This window comes from Trachemys scripta, chromosome 11 (genome assembly GCF_013100865.1).
Source record: "Trachemys scripta elegans isolate TJP31775 chromosome 11, CAS_Tse_1.0, whole genome shotgun sequence".
NCBI classification, from domain to species: Eukaryota; Metazoa; Chordata; order Testudines; family Emydidae; genus Trachemys; species Trachemys scripta.
Window position 1 is genome coordinate 63,063,828 of NC_048308.1, and position 15,861 is coordinate 63,079,688.

Sequence of the window (15,861 nt, forward strand, 5' to 3'; positions counted from 1 at the left end):
TGCCTCCGGACCCTGCGCCGCCGGAGCCCGGGAGGGGAAGTGCCCGGCCGGCGGCTGGGGTCCGGAGGCAAGGGGGCTGCCTGAAGCCCATAGCGCTCGGGCAGCTCGGCTCTTAAACAGAGCCGAAGAGTCAGGGGAGGATCAGAGCCGCCATTTTCCCGGACATGTTCGGCTTTTTGGCAATTCCCCCCGGACGGGAGTTTGACTGCCGAAAAGCTGGACGTGTCCGGGAAAAAGAGGACGTATGGTAACCCTATTTTATTAAATACAGACAGTAGGATTTAAGTGATTCCAGGTAGTAACAGACAGAACAAAGTAAGTCACCAAGCAAAATAAAATAAAATGCGCAAATCTATGTCTAATCAAGCTAAATACAGATAATCTCACCCTCAGAGATGCTTCAGTAAGTTTTTCTCAGACTGGACACCTCCAGGCCTGGGCACATTTCTTTCCCCGGCTACAGCTCTTGTTGCAGCTCAGGTGATAGCTAGGGGATTCTTCATGATGGCTCCCCCCCCCCCCCCCCTTGTTCTCTTCCACCCCTTTATATATCTTTTGCGTAAGGCGGGAACCCTTTGTGCCTCTGGGTTTCCACCTCCCTCACTGGAAAAGCAGCAGGTTAAAGATGGATTCCAGTTCAGGTGACATGATCACATGTCACTGCAAGACTTCATTACTCACTTGCCAGCACACACATATACAGGAAGACTCACAGGTAAATACAGCCATCTGCAGACAATAGGAGTCATCAAGATTCCAAACCATCCTTAATGGCCCACACTTTACATAATTACAATAGGCCCTCAGAGTTATGTTTTATATTTCTAGTTTTAGATACAAGAGTGGTACATTTCTACAAATAGGATGATCACACTCAGTAGATTATGAGCTTTGTAATGATACCTTATAAGAGACCTTTTGCATGAAGCATATCCCAGTTACATTATATTCACTTATATTTTTATAAAACCATATAGACTGCACAACGTCACACCCCTCTTTGGCCTTAATCCTGCTACTAGGCAGGAGAAATTTGGTGGCTATGTTGCAGGCATCGCATTGCAGTATCAGCTTGCTATGCACTTCCTGCTCATCTCTGAACCACAGGCTCCTATGTGTACCTGTACCTGCAGTATGTATGCTCAAGTCATGGCTAGTGTCTGTGCTGGTTGGGATGTCAGACCTACTCAAGCATTTGTGCGCATTTTGTAATACATTAGCTCAGTGGTTCCCAAACTTGTTCCGCCGCTTGTGCAGGGAAAGCCCCTGGTGGGCCAGGCCGGTTTGTTTACCTGCCGCGTCTGCAGGTTCGGCTGATCGCAGCTCCAGGGCCGGCTTTAGGCCGATTCCACCGATTCCCCTGAATTGGGCCCCGCCCCTAAGAGGGCCCCGCACAGATCGGGCAGCGTCCCTGCCTGAAGCAAAGCTCCATGGCTGTCCGGGAAGCAGCAGCTGTTGCTGCTAGGCAGCGAGAGACGCTGGCCGGCGGGGGGGCTGAGGCAGAGGCAGCAGCGGCTGTTGCAGGTCAGGATGGGGGAGGGGGGAAGAAGGCACATGTGCTTTGGAGCCTTCCCCTCCCCTCCCCCCGGCACTCACCTGGAGGAGACGCTGAGGGGGCTTCCGGTCCGATGGGAGACAGGAATCTCTGCAGTGTGGACCTCACTCACCTGAGCAGGTGCTGGGGCTTCGGTCAGTGAGTGTTTGACCCTGTGATTCCCCATAGGTGTGTAATATTGGGTTGGTTTTGTGGTTTTCGGTGGTGTTGCTGTTTGAGGGTGAGTTGTGCCTGCCTGTGTCTGTTTCAAAACTAAACTCGGGATCATGTAACCCAGGATGAAAGCCCCTAGCCGGTACTTAGTGCGGTGAATTCCAGGTGAGAGAGAGGGGCGGGGGGTTGGAGGAGGAAATCAAATACATCAAGAGGGGAGAATGCGAAAGGTCTGCAACATGTCAGGCTGAGACTTTTCTCTCTCCCTTCTCCCCCGAGAGAGGGGAAACTGAGGCACAGAGTGATCTGATTCCCCTCCCCAAATTATTTTGCAAAGGAGGGGGACGGGGGCTCCTATCCAAACCAATTCCCTTTCCATCAACTCTGCTTCCCCTGCTGCAAGACCACTGTAGGGGCTGAATATTTCCATTAAACTCTGGCTCCTTCATTTGCCCTGCAACAATAAAATAGACTGGCTTTTGGGGGGGGGAGGAATATCCCCCCCCCAAAGCTGTGTGGACATTAAGGTTTTTTGGGGGGGGGGCACGATAATATTCCAGATCGATCAAACACCCGCTCAGCCTTCTAGCCATCCAACAGCTCTAGGGCAGGGAAGGAAGGTGCTCTTGGTGCAGAGTGGTCACAAAACAGGGGTGCATTTAGCGAGGGGGTGTCCGGTTGAAATCCCACCCGATGCAGCCACACAGAATCTCTGGCGGCGCTAGGAGAGGCCAGGAGTGGAAGCACGTGGCCCGGGGGTAGGGGGACATTTGCCCTCAGTCCTGGGCTCTGGGATGGACTAGGCTGGGTGGGTGGTGGGTTCAGACTAGTCTTCCAGCCTGTTGCTCTCGCTGGGGTTTGTGGTTTTCATCTGGCTCCACCGAAAAGATCAAACAAGCCCAGTAGAAAATGGGGGTGAGAGAGGCGGGAAGGGGTTTGTAAGAGGTTAAAGTGACCCATCAACGAAAGAGTAAAACCAGAGTTTGACTGGGTTTCCCCCCAGCCACCACTCCTGCAAACACTGGGCAAGGGGCAGCCCCATCCCCCACCGAGGCTATGGTGAGGGGCAGTAGGGGAGGAACGAAGCCACATGTGATGGCAGTCCCCTCCCCCCCAGCACCCACCACCCCCTCTCCGGCCCCCAAACTCTGTCCCAGAGCCTGCACCCCTCCACCCATCCTGCACCCCACACCGTGCCCCAGCCCGGAGCCTGCACCCAAACTCTGTCCCACTCAGCCCTGGGCAAAGCTCTCCTTGGCTGGCTCCCAGCCCCACTCCAAGGGTTGCAGCTGTCTGGAAGTGCTTGCCTTCCACACCTTCCTCATTCACACCTCATTCATTCAACAGGTCAATTGATTACAAAGTGGGGGAAGAACTTATTCTACTTCTAGCAAAAAGACATTTTTCTTTTACCTTAATTATACTACCTTAGGGGCCAGCTATAACATTACCAAGGTTCAATACAAAGTCATATAAAAGTTATACAAAAATGCATAATGCAGAGATTTATCTTCAACTGCACTGATTGACTGCTGTGTGCAGTAATATAGTGACCCCTGGGTCTTTGAATGAGGCTTTATACTTGGGGGGGGGGCGAGCGGCGAGCGGGTGGGCAAGCGGCGGGTGGGCAAAGAGGCAAGCAGTGAGTCAGCAGGGGTTCTAGGAGCGGGCATGGGGGTTTCTGGCGGGGGAGGGAGAAGGTGAAAGGAGGCAAGTGGTGGGTGGGGGACTGACTAGGAGGGACACAGCAAGCCAGCAGGAGGTTAGGGGGTGAAGAGGGGTGTGATGGTGGGGCCGAGCGGGGAGGGGTCGGATCCTATTTTACTGCTGTGATCTGGTCACCCTATGTCACCCCCCACCCCCAAACCTTCTTTTTCTTCCTTTTTGGCCCACAGCTGTTTCAGCGGGGCGTTGCTGGGGAAGCAGAGTTTGTTTCCGTGGGCTGGGAGGTGCTGGGGGGGGGGAGGAGGGCACAATTTTATATTAATAAGGAAATATTTTATAAATTTTAATAAAATAAACATTATTGAAGAAAATCAGTTGTACAACTATCAAAACATGAATTATTTTCCTAATATGAAAGTGAAAATCAGCTAATTAATATATACTTTTGTTATTATTTATATAGTCATGGAAAGTAAATAATACATGGAAGAAATGAAAGGGTTCTTTTTAAGTGGCTTTTTTTTTTAGTCATCCCTGCTGGGGCCCCGTCGAAACTGTTCGAATTGGGCCCCGCACTTCCTAAAGCCGGCCCTGCGCAGCTCTCAGTGGCCGCGGTTCGCTGCTCCAGGCCAATGGGAGCTGCAGGAAGCGATGTGGGATGAGGAATGTACTGGCCGTCACTTCCAGCAGCTCCTATTGGCCTGGAGCAGCGAACCGCGGCCACTGAGAGCTGCGATCAGCCGAACCTGCAGACGCGGCAGGTAAACAAACTGGCCCGGCCCGCCAAGGGCTTTCCCTGCACAAGCAGTGGAACAAGTTTGAGAACCACTGCATTAGCTGATCAACAGAGGATATCAAGCCTTAAGACTTCTGTCATCCAATACTCCACTCCTTTATACCCAGTGATAGAGGCAGAAAAGGTTCTGAGTTGTATGAAACATCCTGGGGTCTCTTTGCAGAGAGGGTTTAGTTTTTTATAGTTTGTGTGGATTTGCGCAGTCCGAGTTTCACTTTGAGTTTGAAGAGAAGCTCATTGAAACCACTGAGTTTGCCTGATATCAGAAACATCCAAGTTTTGCCTGGCTTCTTTCAAAACCATCAGCCAGGAGCCCCTCTCATCTCTATCCAGGAGGCTTGGGCTTCCTATTCCTGTAGCTTTTATTGTCTTCTGGTGGTACAGAGGTTGTCCTAATGGCGTGAAACCCTTGCCACTCACCTTTGGTGCTTGGGGACAACTGCCTTTTCCCAGAAAATATCAGACATGAGAGAGGCAACGGCCCTACAACATGAAACGAAGTGTATGGGCTTGTTGTGTGGAGAAGGTGTCCCTAACAGAGTGAGTGCTCCTCCTGAAACTTGATGCATATGGATTTATTACAAAACATTGCACAGCTTGTGTCCTGGTTTCTACACACTGTAGTTGGTGACCATGATATCTTCTGGTGACAGTCTTGGATTCATTACAAGTGACTGCAAGCTGTGATTAATAGATATCTTCCTGTTTGCCTAGGCCAGTAAAGATTCTAGAGCCAGCACTATCCCACCCCAGTCTGATTTACAGCTGGCTGACATTCCAAAAGAAGCATGAGAGAGCCACCAAAATAACCCAAAGAAATTAACCTAAATTCTCCAGGGAAAATTAATTCTAAAAGCGAAGGCATTGAGGCAGTTCTGAAACCTGGCATGTCGGAGGAACAACGTGCAGCACGAACCTTTCCATAAGTAGTATTTAAACTACTTGTTGGGTTGAAAATACTAGCAGGTCAAAAGTGATCATTTGATTAAAAGAATCCTCCAATGTTATAGGAGAGTTATTGTGTTTGTGTTACAAATACACAGACTTTTTTTTTATCAAATAAATGCAGCAGTGTTGGTATAGCATTCAAATTCACATAATTAAATGCAGCAAAACTTCCACATCTTGGTGTTCATAAGAAGAAATTAAAACTTCAACAGCTTTCAGGTTCCCTTGTGATGTAAGTGAAAATATAGGGGTAGTTCTGGATTTATTTTTGAATGATACATGCCCTCTTTAAATGCAATTACAATATAAATATGCAATATTTTCCCCTAGAAACAGGAATTTATCAGAATATATTCACCCACAGATTATCTCAACAAATCAAAATTAGAACTGGTAAAAAAAGGGGGGGAAAGAAATATTACATGAAAATTTCTCCAGTTTTTATTTTGAAATGTAAAAAAAAAATTTAAATACGGAAAAATTTCAATGAATTTGTCCTCTGTTTTCAGACTAGGTATAGAGTTGGTCAGGTTTTTTTTATTTCAAAATTTTGTTGAAAATTTCAACCAGCTCTAATCAAAATCAAACATATGTGACAGACTTATTTTGCATAAGTTCACCCATATTGTTGTGAATATAAGATCAGCAATTTGAGAAAATACTGCATTTTGCAAGTTAGATGCTGTTGAGTCTGTACATCTCTTCCTCTTTCCTTTCATCTTTTAATAAGGTTAATTTTTCTGGCTCTTGAAATGTATTAATTTTTTTACGAGCAAAATGTCCAGTTATAGTTTTCATTTTCAAGAGGCATCATATTTTGTTGAACAACTTAAAAATAATAATTGTACTGTGGTAGCACCTAAAGACCCTGAACTCATTGTCCAAAACAATGTACAAATATATAACGGAGGGCCTGCAGTCTAAAGCCCTGAACTTGCAAACATTTATGCACATTTTACTTTACTATGGCTACTTGTGGTAGAAAAGTTAAGCAGATGCACACATTTGCAGTGTTGGACCTGACTGACTTAGAGAGTTCTGCATGCACTAGCCATGAACATGGGACGGGATCTGGAATTACCTGGAAACTTTTAAATGTGTCATTGGGGTTTTGGATGAATTTTTTTCTTTTTTGGTCTCTTTCCCATGTCCTTTCTAGATGACTCAGTGAGCATACCCAGTGTGGTAAGTGAACAGGAAGCCTACCTTATGGGTGCCATTGGGAGGCGTCGGTTCTCCAGCCATATCTCCAGCATGTCTGCACCTCAGGCTGAGGTGGGCATGTTACCCAGCCAAAGGTAACAACATGTGCTTTTCACCTTTCCCACTCTGTTCTCCAGAGCAGACATTCCAAAGGTATATTGTGTGTAACAGCAGCAGGGTGAGGGTGGTAAATTCAGCACCTGAGTACTAAAAGGCTAATCATTCGGGTAGTCCCATTGATGTCAGTGCAAGTACTTGCTGCAGGTTAGAACATAACAGTTCTTTAATACAATGTATAATGCATAACCTTCATGAGAACCACATTTCATTGTTAGAAATGTTGCCGTCAGAAACTGACAGCATCTTTATTGTTTCTCTGCTAATGCCATGCCTGTTGATGTGGTGGATTTCAAAGGTGTAGGCATGATTTCAGGGTGCAGAATACACTTAGAGGTTTCCTTCTGAGCCAGAGTCCTGCATAAAGCACTTAAAATGAGTAGGGAGAAAGCCCAAGGTGCTGAGAAAGTTTCCTCAGTACAATCTCAACCCCCAAGTCAGAACAAAAATTAGTTTTCCTCTGGACATTAGCTAATGGCAGAAAGAGAAGTGGGATTATTCTAAACCAGAAACTTCTCTGTCTGCTAGAGCTAATCTTGGAGGCCTCTTTTTAGAGTGAGAGAGAAAGAGAGAGAGAGGATTTGGGTATTGTACATTGCACTCATTAGTCAGGTGTGTGACATAGAAGCCAATGAACAGGAGATTTTTCTAATTAAATTCTGTTATTTTTCAGTAAATAATATTTCTTTCTTATTTATATGTGACATAGATTTGCAAAGAACGCTGATAAATGTATAGATTCATTTATGTCATTTTTTATAAACCTTGAAAATGTGAATTCTGCATTATCTTATGACTGGCCATTGTCTCTTTGCCCAGCCTTGTTTTTAATTCAATTAGAAATCCCTCAGTGTATGGAGCATGTAACAGCTAAAAGGAACAGCTATAGTATATACCAGCAATGATAAGGGAGGTAATTGCTGAACTAGAAGCCACTCAAATTGTATCCCAGAGTTGCATAAAGGGTACTTGTGAGGACACCTTTAAACTCATTTCATTCCATTTCCTTAGTGTCTTTAAAATAAATATATTTTACTGTAATGTGTTTCCTGTGGGCTGTGGTGCTTTTTAATTAGTGATGCTGAGAACAATAATGTAGTTTAATTGCAATATAGATTTGGACTCTTAGCCTTTTTAAGCATGCAATCTACTGTGTAGGGTAGATACTTCATTGGCCCAGCAAGCATAAACCTTGTTCTCAACTGCATACCCATTTTTGTCATGGATGAGCAATGGTCTCTGGGATTTTTTGAGTGTATTACACATGTAAACTAATAAATAAACTAATAAATGTATAGTAATATTATTGCTTTCCTGCTGGTAATCCACCAGACCTCTTTCTACCTTTCATATTTCACATATGAGGGAACAGGATGGAATATTGCTGGTTGTTCCTGCTTGATGGGGGAAGTAGGCAGCAGTTGAGGTGGTGTGATTGGGTACAGATTTGCCAGTATACATTCCAGCTGTTTACTTACAGTTTCATTGCAATGCAAGGTCATGCTTTCCAGCAGTTTGGCCTTTTAATGGCATCAGAACTAGAAAGTTGTTCTACAGCTCACGATAAGTGGATTAGCACTTCAAGGAGAAGCCTGAATAAGTGAACTGATGGGGTGGTGGTAGGGGGAAGATCTTAAATGAAACTGGAAGTAAATAGAATACAATCAAAGGAAATACAGGCAGCAAAATGGTTTGAAAACTTTCTAAGCCCCATCCTCCCCACCCCTTATTTGCACTAGAATCACACCTCAATGAGGTTCTTAGCTCATGCAATGTATTGTATAGATTTGGAGGTTTTCATGTATCACAGCCTCCATTTTTAAATTGCTCCTTTTATCCAGAATTTGATTGATCAGATGTTCCTCTTTCAATGCCTTGAGTCATATGTTCTGATGAGCCAGTGCAAGACCAAATGATTTTACCGTCCTCCTTTTCTTTTTTTATTCCGTTGATATTTTTTTTCTTGAAAACAGAGACAATTGCATGCTTTTTGCATTTTCTTTCCCTAAATGCTTCATCTCCCTGCCCCTCCTGCAGTGAACCTAATGTCCTCGATGACTCCCAGGGCCTGGCCGCTGAGGGCAGCCTCTCTAGGTACAGTGTCAACACTACCTGTCTGTCAGTGTCTGTGCTGGGAAATAATCAGTTCCCTATATCCTCTGTCTCTCTTCCTCACCCTTTGTCTCTCTTTCCATGTCTGTCTCTTGTTGTTCATCGATACTCAGGCCTGCAAGTCAAAGGTGTAGTAACCCGACTTCAGTTTTCAGCGTTGATTGCCAACAGTTTTTAATTCCTAACAACTGAGGGAATTAAAAAAAGAAAAATCTTGCCAAGCCAAAATATTTGTCTGCCTATTGTGGATTTTTCCATTGCTAGCGATTGCTCTGAAGACCTAAGAAAGAAGCATTAGTATCACCACCGCATTAAATGTAACCTTTTCTGAGCACCAGTTTGGGGACCTCCTTTTTAAAAAAATCTATCCTCATATTAATCTCACAATATCACCATCAATAAACACTTTAATCATTATTATTTTCTTTAGCATTCATTAATAATACTAATCCTGATAAGCCATGTTAAATACAGTTCCCTATGAATGCCTTTATAGGAATCCCCACTTATTACAAAGTGTTATCATTCTACAAACACTCGCCTTAGAGCTTTCAGGCAAATGCTATTAATCCTTATTTAAAATTGCCCTGACAGCCTCAGGGTCCAAGCTTTGCAACTAGCGTTTCTTGTGAACAGGAGAGCTTAACAAACAGTGTTATTACTGTGCCTTTAAAATACATTGGTTGTAAGATTTTAAAAGGAGGACTGCACCTTTAACAGTCAGCTCAGCCATGTTAATCATTCTTCCTGGTGTACTACTGTGATCATACCTCTCAACTGAGCCTCATGAGGTGAGAAAGCTCTCACTCATCACAAACTCCTTATTTCATTCTGAGAGAGCATTCCCACATTCTGGGAGAATACAGTCTGCTCCCTTAAGTATGCCACATCTCTTTTTGTTGTTTTATCACTCTTGCTTAAAGATGAGGATGTGTTGAGAGGTATTCTTGTGAATTAATTTTGTTTTGTTTGAGATTACTCCAGTTTTATTTTAATATTGAAAAATGGGGACTGAAGTCTGTTGTTGGATATGTCATTTAGATCAACCCCATGATTCATGGTGTCACTTGTGTTTGTGTGCCCTGCTTTGATCAGTCTCTGATTGGTGGTAATGTGGAAGGTGTTGTAAAGAAAAGACATTGTCCTTTGGCCGTGGCAGGGATGTTACTGTATAGCAAAATGTATTATTCTGTGCAAAAAAGATGATTAAGAACATGGTCTTCTTGAGAGGCAACTGAGCAATAGTTCAGAACCCTAGAAAAAAAAATTCTCTATAGAGGAAGTTAAATGCTTTCACTTTATTAGTGTGAAAACCTGATTACCTTTGGCAGATGACCTGCAGATTGAGTCACCTCCTAATGTTGATTGTGAAATGTCTTGACTCTGATAAATGGGAGTCAGGCTACACAGCAACTCTTGGTGACAAGTCCAGGAGTTTTATGACAGCTGAGCCAGCTGACAAGATCAATGTCAAAATATATTCATATTGATCTCTGAAGTCTAAACAGATGCACAGTGAGTTCCGTTAGCTACTAGTGCATCAACCTTTGCCCAGAACAGGACTTTGTATCTCCTGTACTGCGCTATGTTACAGAGTTTCCGTAAAGGAGAAGATCTGTTGGCATGTTCGGTGAAGTAGATTTCTACAGAGAGATTATTTCTGATGGGGTTTCTTATTTTTTGAAGACACAGTCATAGACTTCTTTGTTTTAAAAAAGTGACACTTTTATTCCGCAGAACCTTAAAAGAGACTCAAGATAATTAACCTGATCTCTGTGAAAAGGCTACAATTATAGTTCTGTGTAAGATGAAAAAAAGCAACATTTTAGCTGTATTGTGTGTTCTTAAATGTGCAAGTTGCATTCCTTCTGTAAAGGAGAGAAGCAATAGAACAGAGAGATAATACAGCAGCTTATTGAGATCATTGTTGTAGCAGAGGATAAATACATTCTTCTATTCAGGAACACTAGTTTAAATAAAACAGGCCAAGATTTTTCTTTAGATATCTTTGATCTTCACTAGAGCACAGGGATAAAAAATGCCCAGGATAGCTTGCTGAATTCAGAAGCTGATATTTAGTCACAATCAATGGAATGAAACAAACAAAGAATAGAACATTATGGAAACCAGGAATTTCAAATAAAAGAAAAGAACAATTATAAATAAAGACAAAAATAAAGTCTTTTTTCTTTTGTGCTTGTACCAATTAGAGTTACATCGGTAAACAGCAATGAACACAGGAAGAGAATAACATTCAGGTTCCTGAGATTATGCAGAAAGGGTGTGTGTGTGTGGGGGGGGGAACTATTTTATTTAGCATCATGATTTGTTGCAGTTATAACTTGAAAAAAGATGGAAGATTTTCCTAAAGCACAAGGGAAAAGAGAATGAGAACTTTCTATCATTGAAAGCTGATGCTCAAAAAAATTCTGTTTCAACATTTCTAATTATGCTTGTTTTAAATTAATCATGATCAGTAAGGAGAAGTAGAGCAAATTAATATCAACAGGGCAAGTGTGGAGGAAATTTGACACTCTGTTGAAATCCCAGGCCTGTGTCTTGAAAAGTTCAGCAGGTGCATTCTTCCTGGATGTTATCCGAAGGCCTGGCAGGCACTAAAGTCCATTTAATACAGTTTAACACTATTTGCTTGCTTTTTCTGGTTTTAGTTCTCCTCCCCCCAACACACACTTTTATTTGTTGCATTATTTCTTGTTATTCATGAAAATAACATCATAAATGCCAACCTGGCAATGCTTATTCCAGTATGTCCTGTGTGGTATGAAATCTTACACTGGCCTGACATTTGTTGTACGGTTGGCAATCATTTTTCATTAACAGCTTGTTTGTTTGTCTGTCTGTCTCTGTGCTAACCATGTAACATGATTATGGGGACATGGCCCCTTGTCATAGGTACCCAGTAGGTGACAGAGAAGCACTCTTGATGGACAGGAAAGTTTACAAGTGTGTTCTGCTCCAACAAATCAGGTTTATGTGCTCCAACAAAAATCCTCTAGTAGATGCCAGGTTCACAGGAGAAGTAGAATAAACTATGTCATGTGAAAATGGCATTGGATTTGATTCAAAGCAGTTCAGTAGCGTCCCCACAAACTGACCTCCCAAATATAATGATTGCTCCAAACCAAGAACAAAAAAACAGTGCCTTCTTGGTCCTGTTTACTAGACAATGAAAGGCAGAAAAGAAGGGGAGGGTACTTACGGAGTCAACAGACCCTTTGGAACTAATTTTCACTGAAACCAGATTGTTGTTGCTATTCTGGAGAAGGAAAAAACATCTATAGTGGAATCATAACTATTTCAGGAAATTCAGTCACTCATCTTACACTTGCACTCTTTCTCTCTCTCTCTCTTTCTCTCTCTCAAAATGTGGCGTGAATCTGAGTATATAGGAAAGTAAAAAGGATGGGGAAGGGCCCTGTGCAGGTTTTTCTGCCAAATTCCACTGTTCACACTCCCCCACCTTTTACCTCCAATCTGCCGTTCACTAAACTCATTTCATATCTGGTGTAAGTGAGGCTTAAACCCAGGCCAACATAGAGGAAAAGCAACTGAATCCAACCTTTCTGTCACTCATCTCTTTGTTTGTCTTTAATGCACAGATTAATCCATGGAAATCATTTTTTCCTCATGTCTAACGTATGTACAGTATGGTAACATCACACTCACAAGTATAATGAATGATCTTTACCTAATGAGTTTTTCAAGGTGTTTTCGTTATGTTCGCTTTTTGACATGCTTGTTCCATTGCTGTCATAGATTATTTACATTTAACATAATTTTAGTCTTTCTGACAGAGGTCGGTCTCCCCATTCATAGAACTAAACATCATCATCTTTCCTCAGAAACTGTAATAACAATCTTACCATAACTCAATGATATTTAGCCACTGGGTTGAACAGAAACTTTTTATTGCACCATTTTAAATATATATTCTGCAGCCTCTTTAGAAACAAATTGAGGTTCAGTATTTTATCTATTTAAAGAAAGTATTTACATGTTAATCTCTATCTCTGAATCTCTAAATATTTGCTGGAGCCAAGTACCCAAGTAATTCTAGAAGCAGAAAATTAACAGAATGTATAAATACAATGTCAAGCTGTCTGGATTTCTTATGTGAGGAAAAATGTAAATTCAGCCTATTTGTCTTGATACCCTTGAGGATGTATCACTTTTGGAGTCTACTGCAGTCTAAGCAGTTGTATGTGCTGTAGGGCCATTGTCTGGGTCAAGAATGTAATGCTGACAGCTAGAAGTAGCTTGTGGGATCATGTAGTTCATAGGGGTATAGTCTCCTCTTGACATTTAGAATGTTTTATTGTAAATCAGATTGCACTGTGCTGAGTATTTGCTCTAGAGGATGGTGATCTCTTTTGAAAGGGTTGTTCAAGAGAGAAAGGACCCAAATATACATTATTTTCTGGTGTTGAGCTAACCCACTCTCCTGGCCATGCTGTTGTAATGAACCCACAGAAGTATTAGCTTTGTCTTTTTCTCTTCCAGTCCTGGTAAGGCTCTGTGTCAAATCACACCTCCCTAGAGGCTCTGACCTCTTCCCAAGGAAGATCCAAGAAAGCCCCGGAAAACTGAGAAGAAAGAGAATGTTCTTTTTCTTAGATTAAGACATGCCAACGCCAGAACGTACTGCACTACTGAATATTCAGCAGTGCATACTAAATAATCTTAGAAGCTGCTTAATTGGGATGCATGCCTTAATGGTTCGGATTTGTCCCAAGTAGGCAGCTGTTCCTTTGGAAAGAAGTTCATCTAAGTGTTACTTACCATTGCAACCATACCTGTCTCCGATTCAGCTCACTCACCTAAAACATTTGTGACCATTGCCTGCTAATGAGTAACTCTAATTGTGATTGAACTGGGAGGAATAATACAGTATTGTGAAAAGAACTGAGGGGAAGAACAAATCTGCCACACATATCAGGTTAACAGAGGAATTAGTTGAACAGTAACATAGACTACTTTACAGCATTTAGCAGTTTTTTCTATTGTTAAAGTGCCTTTACTTTTAACTTTTAGTTATTCAGATTTCGTTGACAATCTATTAAGTCCTAAAAGAATACTGTAGATTTGTTTTTATATTTAATTGTATTTATTTTGCTCATTAGCCACAAAGAGACTTGAGGCTGCAGACATACCGAATGCACCCTGTTTGCATAAGTCATGCACCCATTATGTGAATGGAACCTTTGTCAGTTGTGTTGGTTTTTCATTTTTGTTTATTTAAATGACATTGAAACCAAAAGACAAAACTGAGGTGAGGCTTTGGAATCCATTTGGGAGAAATAGCCTGTGTAATTACCCTCACCAAAAAACAAATGGAGATAATAAAATGGCATTCTTGCCTTTTGTCTGTGGAGGCCAATGTGACAAAGGACACAGAGAAGTGGGTATTGCAGAATAGGATGCATCAATCAATGACTGAAAACTGAAAATCTCAATTTTTACAGCTCTGTGCTACCTGTGCGTGGCCTAGTCCTGAATGCCATGATTCCTACTCCCATCCCCTTCCCAAACCCTGGAAGCTGCAACCGAACAGATCCTTTCCCCCATCCTTCAAAGACGATGCTTCTGTCTTTGAAGTGACTGTGCCATTAGTGTTTTTTAGTCATGATTGCCAGGGATTATTCTAATCAGCCACTATACTTCTATGGTTGTGCTAATAGTGTCAACACTTAACAGGGTAGCAAGCGTGCAGAGTGAACCTGGACAACAGAATCTTCTTCTTCAGCAACCACTAGGAAGGAAGAGAGGCCTCCGGCAGGTAAGATCACAGGAAGTGAAAATGACCATTTTCATTTGTTGCAGTCCATTTGCTGCTGAGATCTTCTATCTTTCGTTCATCTTGCCCAGAACGTATTACAGCATCATAATCCTCTGAATTAGCAGGAAGTGCTTGGGCAAGCTGAACCATTCAGGTCTGCCAAACCACCAAGCAAGAAGTTATGCTTCATTTCAAATCCCCAAATCCTTTCCCCTATAGCTATATTATTTGAACAAAGGTCATTGCATTAAAAGTGAATTGGTATGAAGTGCATTATTTCATCACCTGCTTTTATACTACACTGATATCTAAATTAAAGATGCCAAAACATGTATACCCACAAAAAGAAAAATTGGTGGCTATACATAAGAGAATGGCATAAATGATACGATTTAGTCACATAAAGGTGAATATTTCAGTTGTACATTAGTGTCTCCTTGGTCTAACTTTACTCTGCTTTGTGTACCTTAGCTACGAAGACCTCTTCTCTCACGTCAGAAGACCCAAACTGAACCTCGTAGCCGTCACGGGGCTCGACTTTCAACTACTCGTCGAAGTATACAGCCAAAAACAAAACCAAGTGGTGAGGCAACTTATGCTTTTCCACAGCTGGCATCTAATATTTTAAAGTAGGAGCTACTAGGTTGTGTTTTTCCTTCTAAGACAGGTTACTGTGTGTGACATGTACATAGGTGTGCTTTCTGTAGACTGTTCTTAATAGAAGTTCTGGGTAGTTTGGGGGCATGGGTAATGGAATGTGTAGCTTTTTATCAGTTCACGTCTAGCCCTGGTAGGTAGCAATTGGCAATTATCAGCCAGTTGCTTTTCAGTAGTCCATGTGATGTGAATTTTACTGGTTTCAGTCTAGTTTCTGGAGGACAGGCACCACATCAGAAAAATACACTTCCACAAAATTTGTAGTTTCTCCAAAGGCCGACATCTGAATGGACGTAGACATTGAATTATCTTCCCACCCACAGATAGAGGATTTAAGAGTCAGGTGTCCTCCACCGAGAATGCCCTGTCAACAGCACTGAGATGTGCAACTCTAGAGATTGCTAGTGAGAATGCCTCTGCCGACAACTGGTGTCCTAGTAGAACACAGAAAGAGAAAGTTTCTCAAATAGTGAGGACCTAAACTATACAGGACTTTAAAGACTGAATGTAGAAGCAAATAGGGGAGCCAATTCAGTCTTTGGCACACTGGTGCTCAGTTCTCTTTGTGGCTAACATTGCTAATTAGGGCATACAGTTGTTGAATTCTGCACCTCCTGAAGCATCCAAGTGGTTTTCAAGGGAAGCCTGTGCAGAGCACGTTGGTTAGTGATCTAGCAGGCAGCACTTTTCCTTGAGTTAGTGAATCAGGATGGTCCTAAGAGGAGCAGTGCTGCAGGAGATGTGCTACAACCTAAATCTTTGGCCATAATTAAAAACAAGATTTTGCCTGCTCTTTACTCCCACTTGGTGGCCTTTTAGGTAAGGCTCAGAAATAGGACTCAAAAGCCCTGGATTGTA

The 15,861-nt window shown here is 42.4% G+C and overlaps 1 protein-coding gene across 12 annotated transcripts in view; it reads left to right on the forward strand.

Moving 5' to 3' along the window:
• Positions 1–15,861, forward strand: part of UNC80 (unc-80 homolog, NALCN channel complex subunit) — a 181,021-nt gene that overhangs the window by 161,722 nt on the left and 3,438 nt on the right. For 10 of the 12 annotated variants that reach the window (XM_034785311.1, XM_034785312.1, XM_034785321.1 and 7 more), the window contains 4 exons: positions 6,277–6,415; positions 8,475–8,531; positions 14,265–14,346; positions 14,818–14,929. In XM_034785311.1, the coding sequence (XP_034641202.1) occupies positions 6,277–6,415; positions 8,475–8,531; positions 14,265–14,346; positions 14,818–14,929 (390 nt within the window). The remainder of the gene's footprint in view (positions 1–6,276; positions 6,416–8,474; positions 8,532–14,264; positions 14,347–14,817; positions 14,930–15,861) is intronic. The other 2 variants (XM_034785316.1, XM_034785323.1) reach the window with 1 other exon arrangement.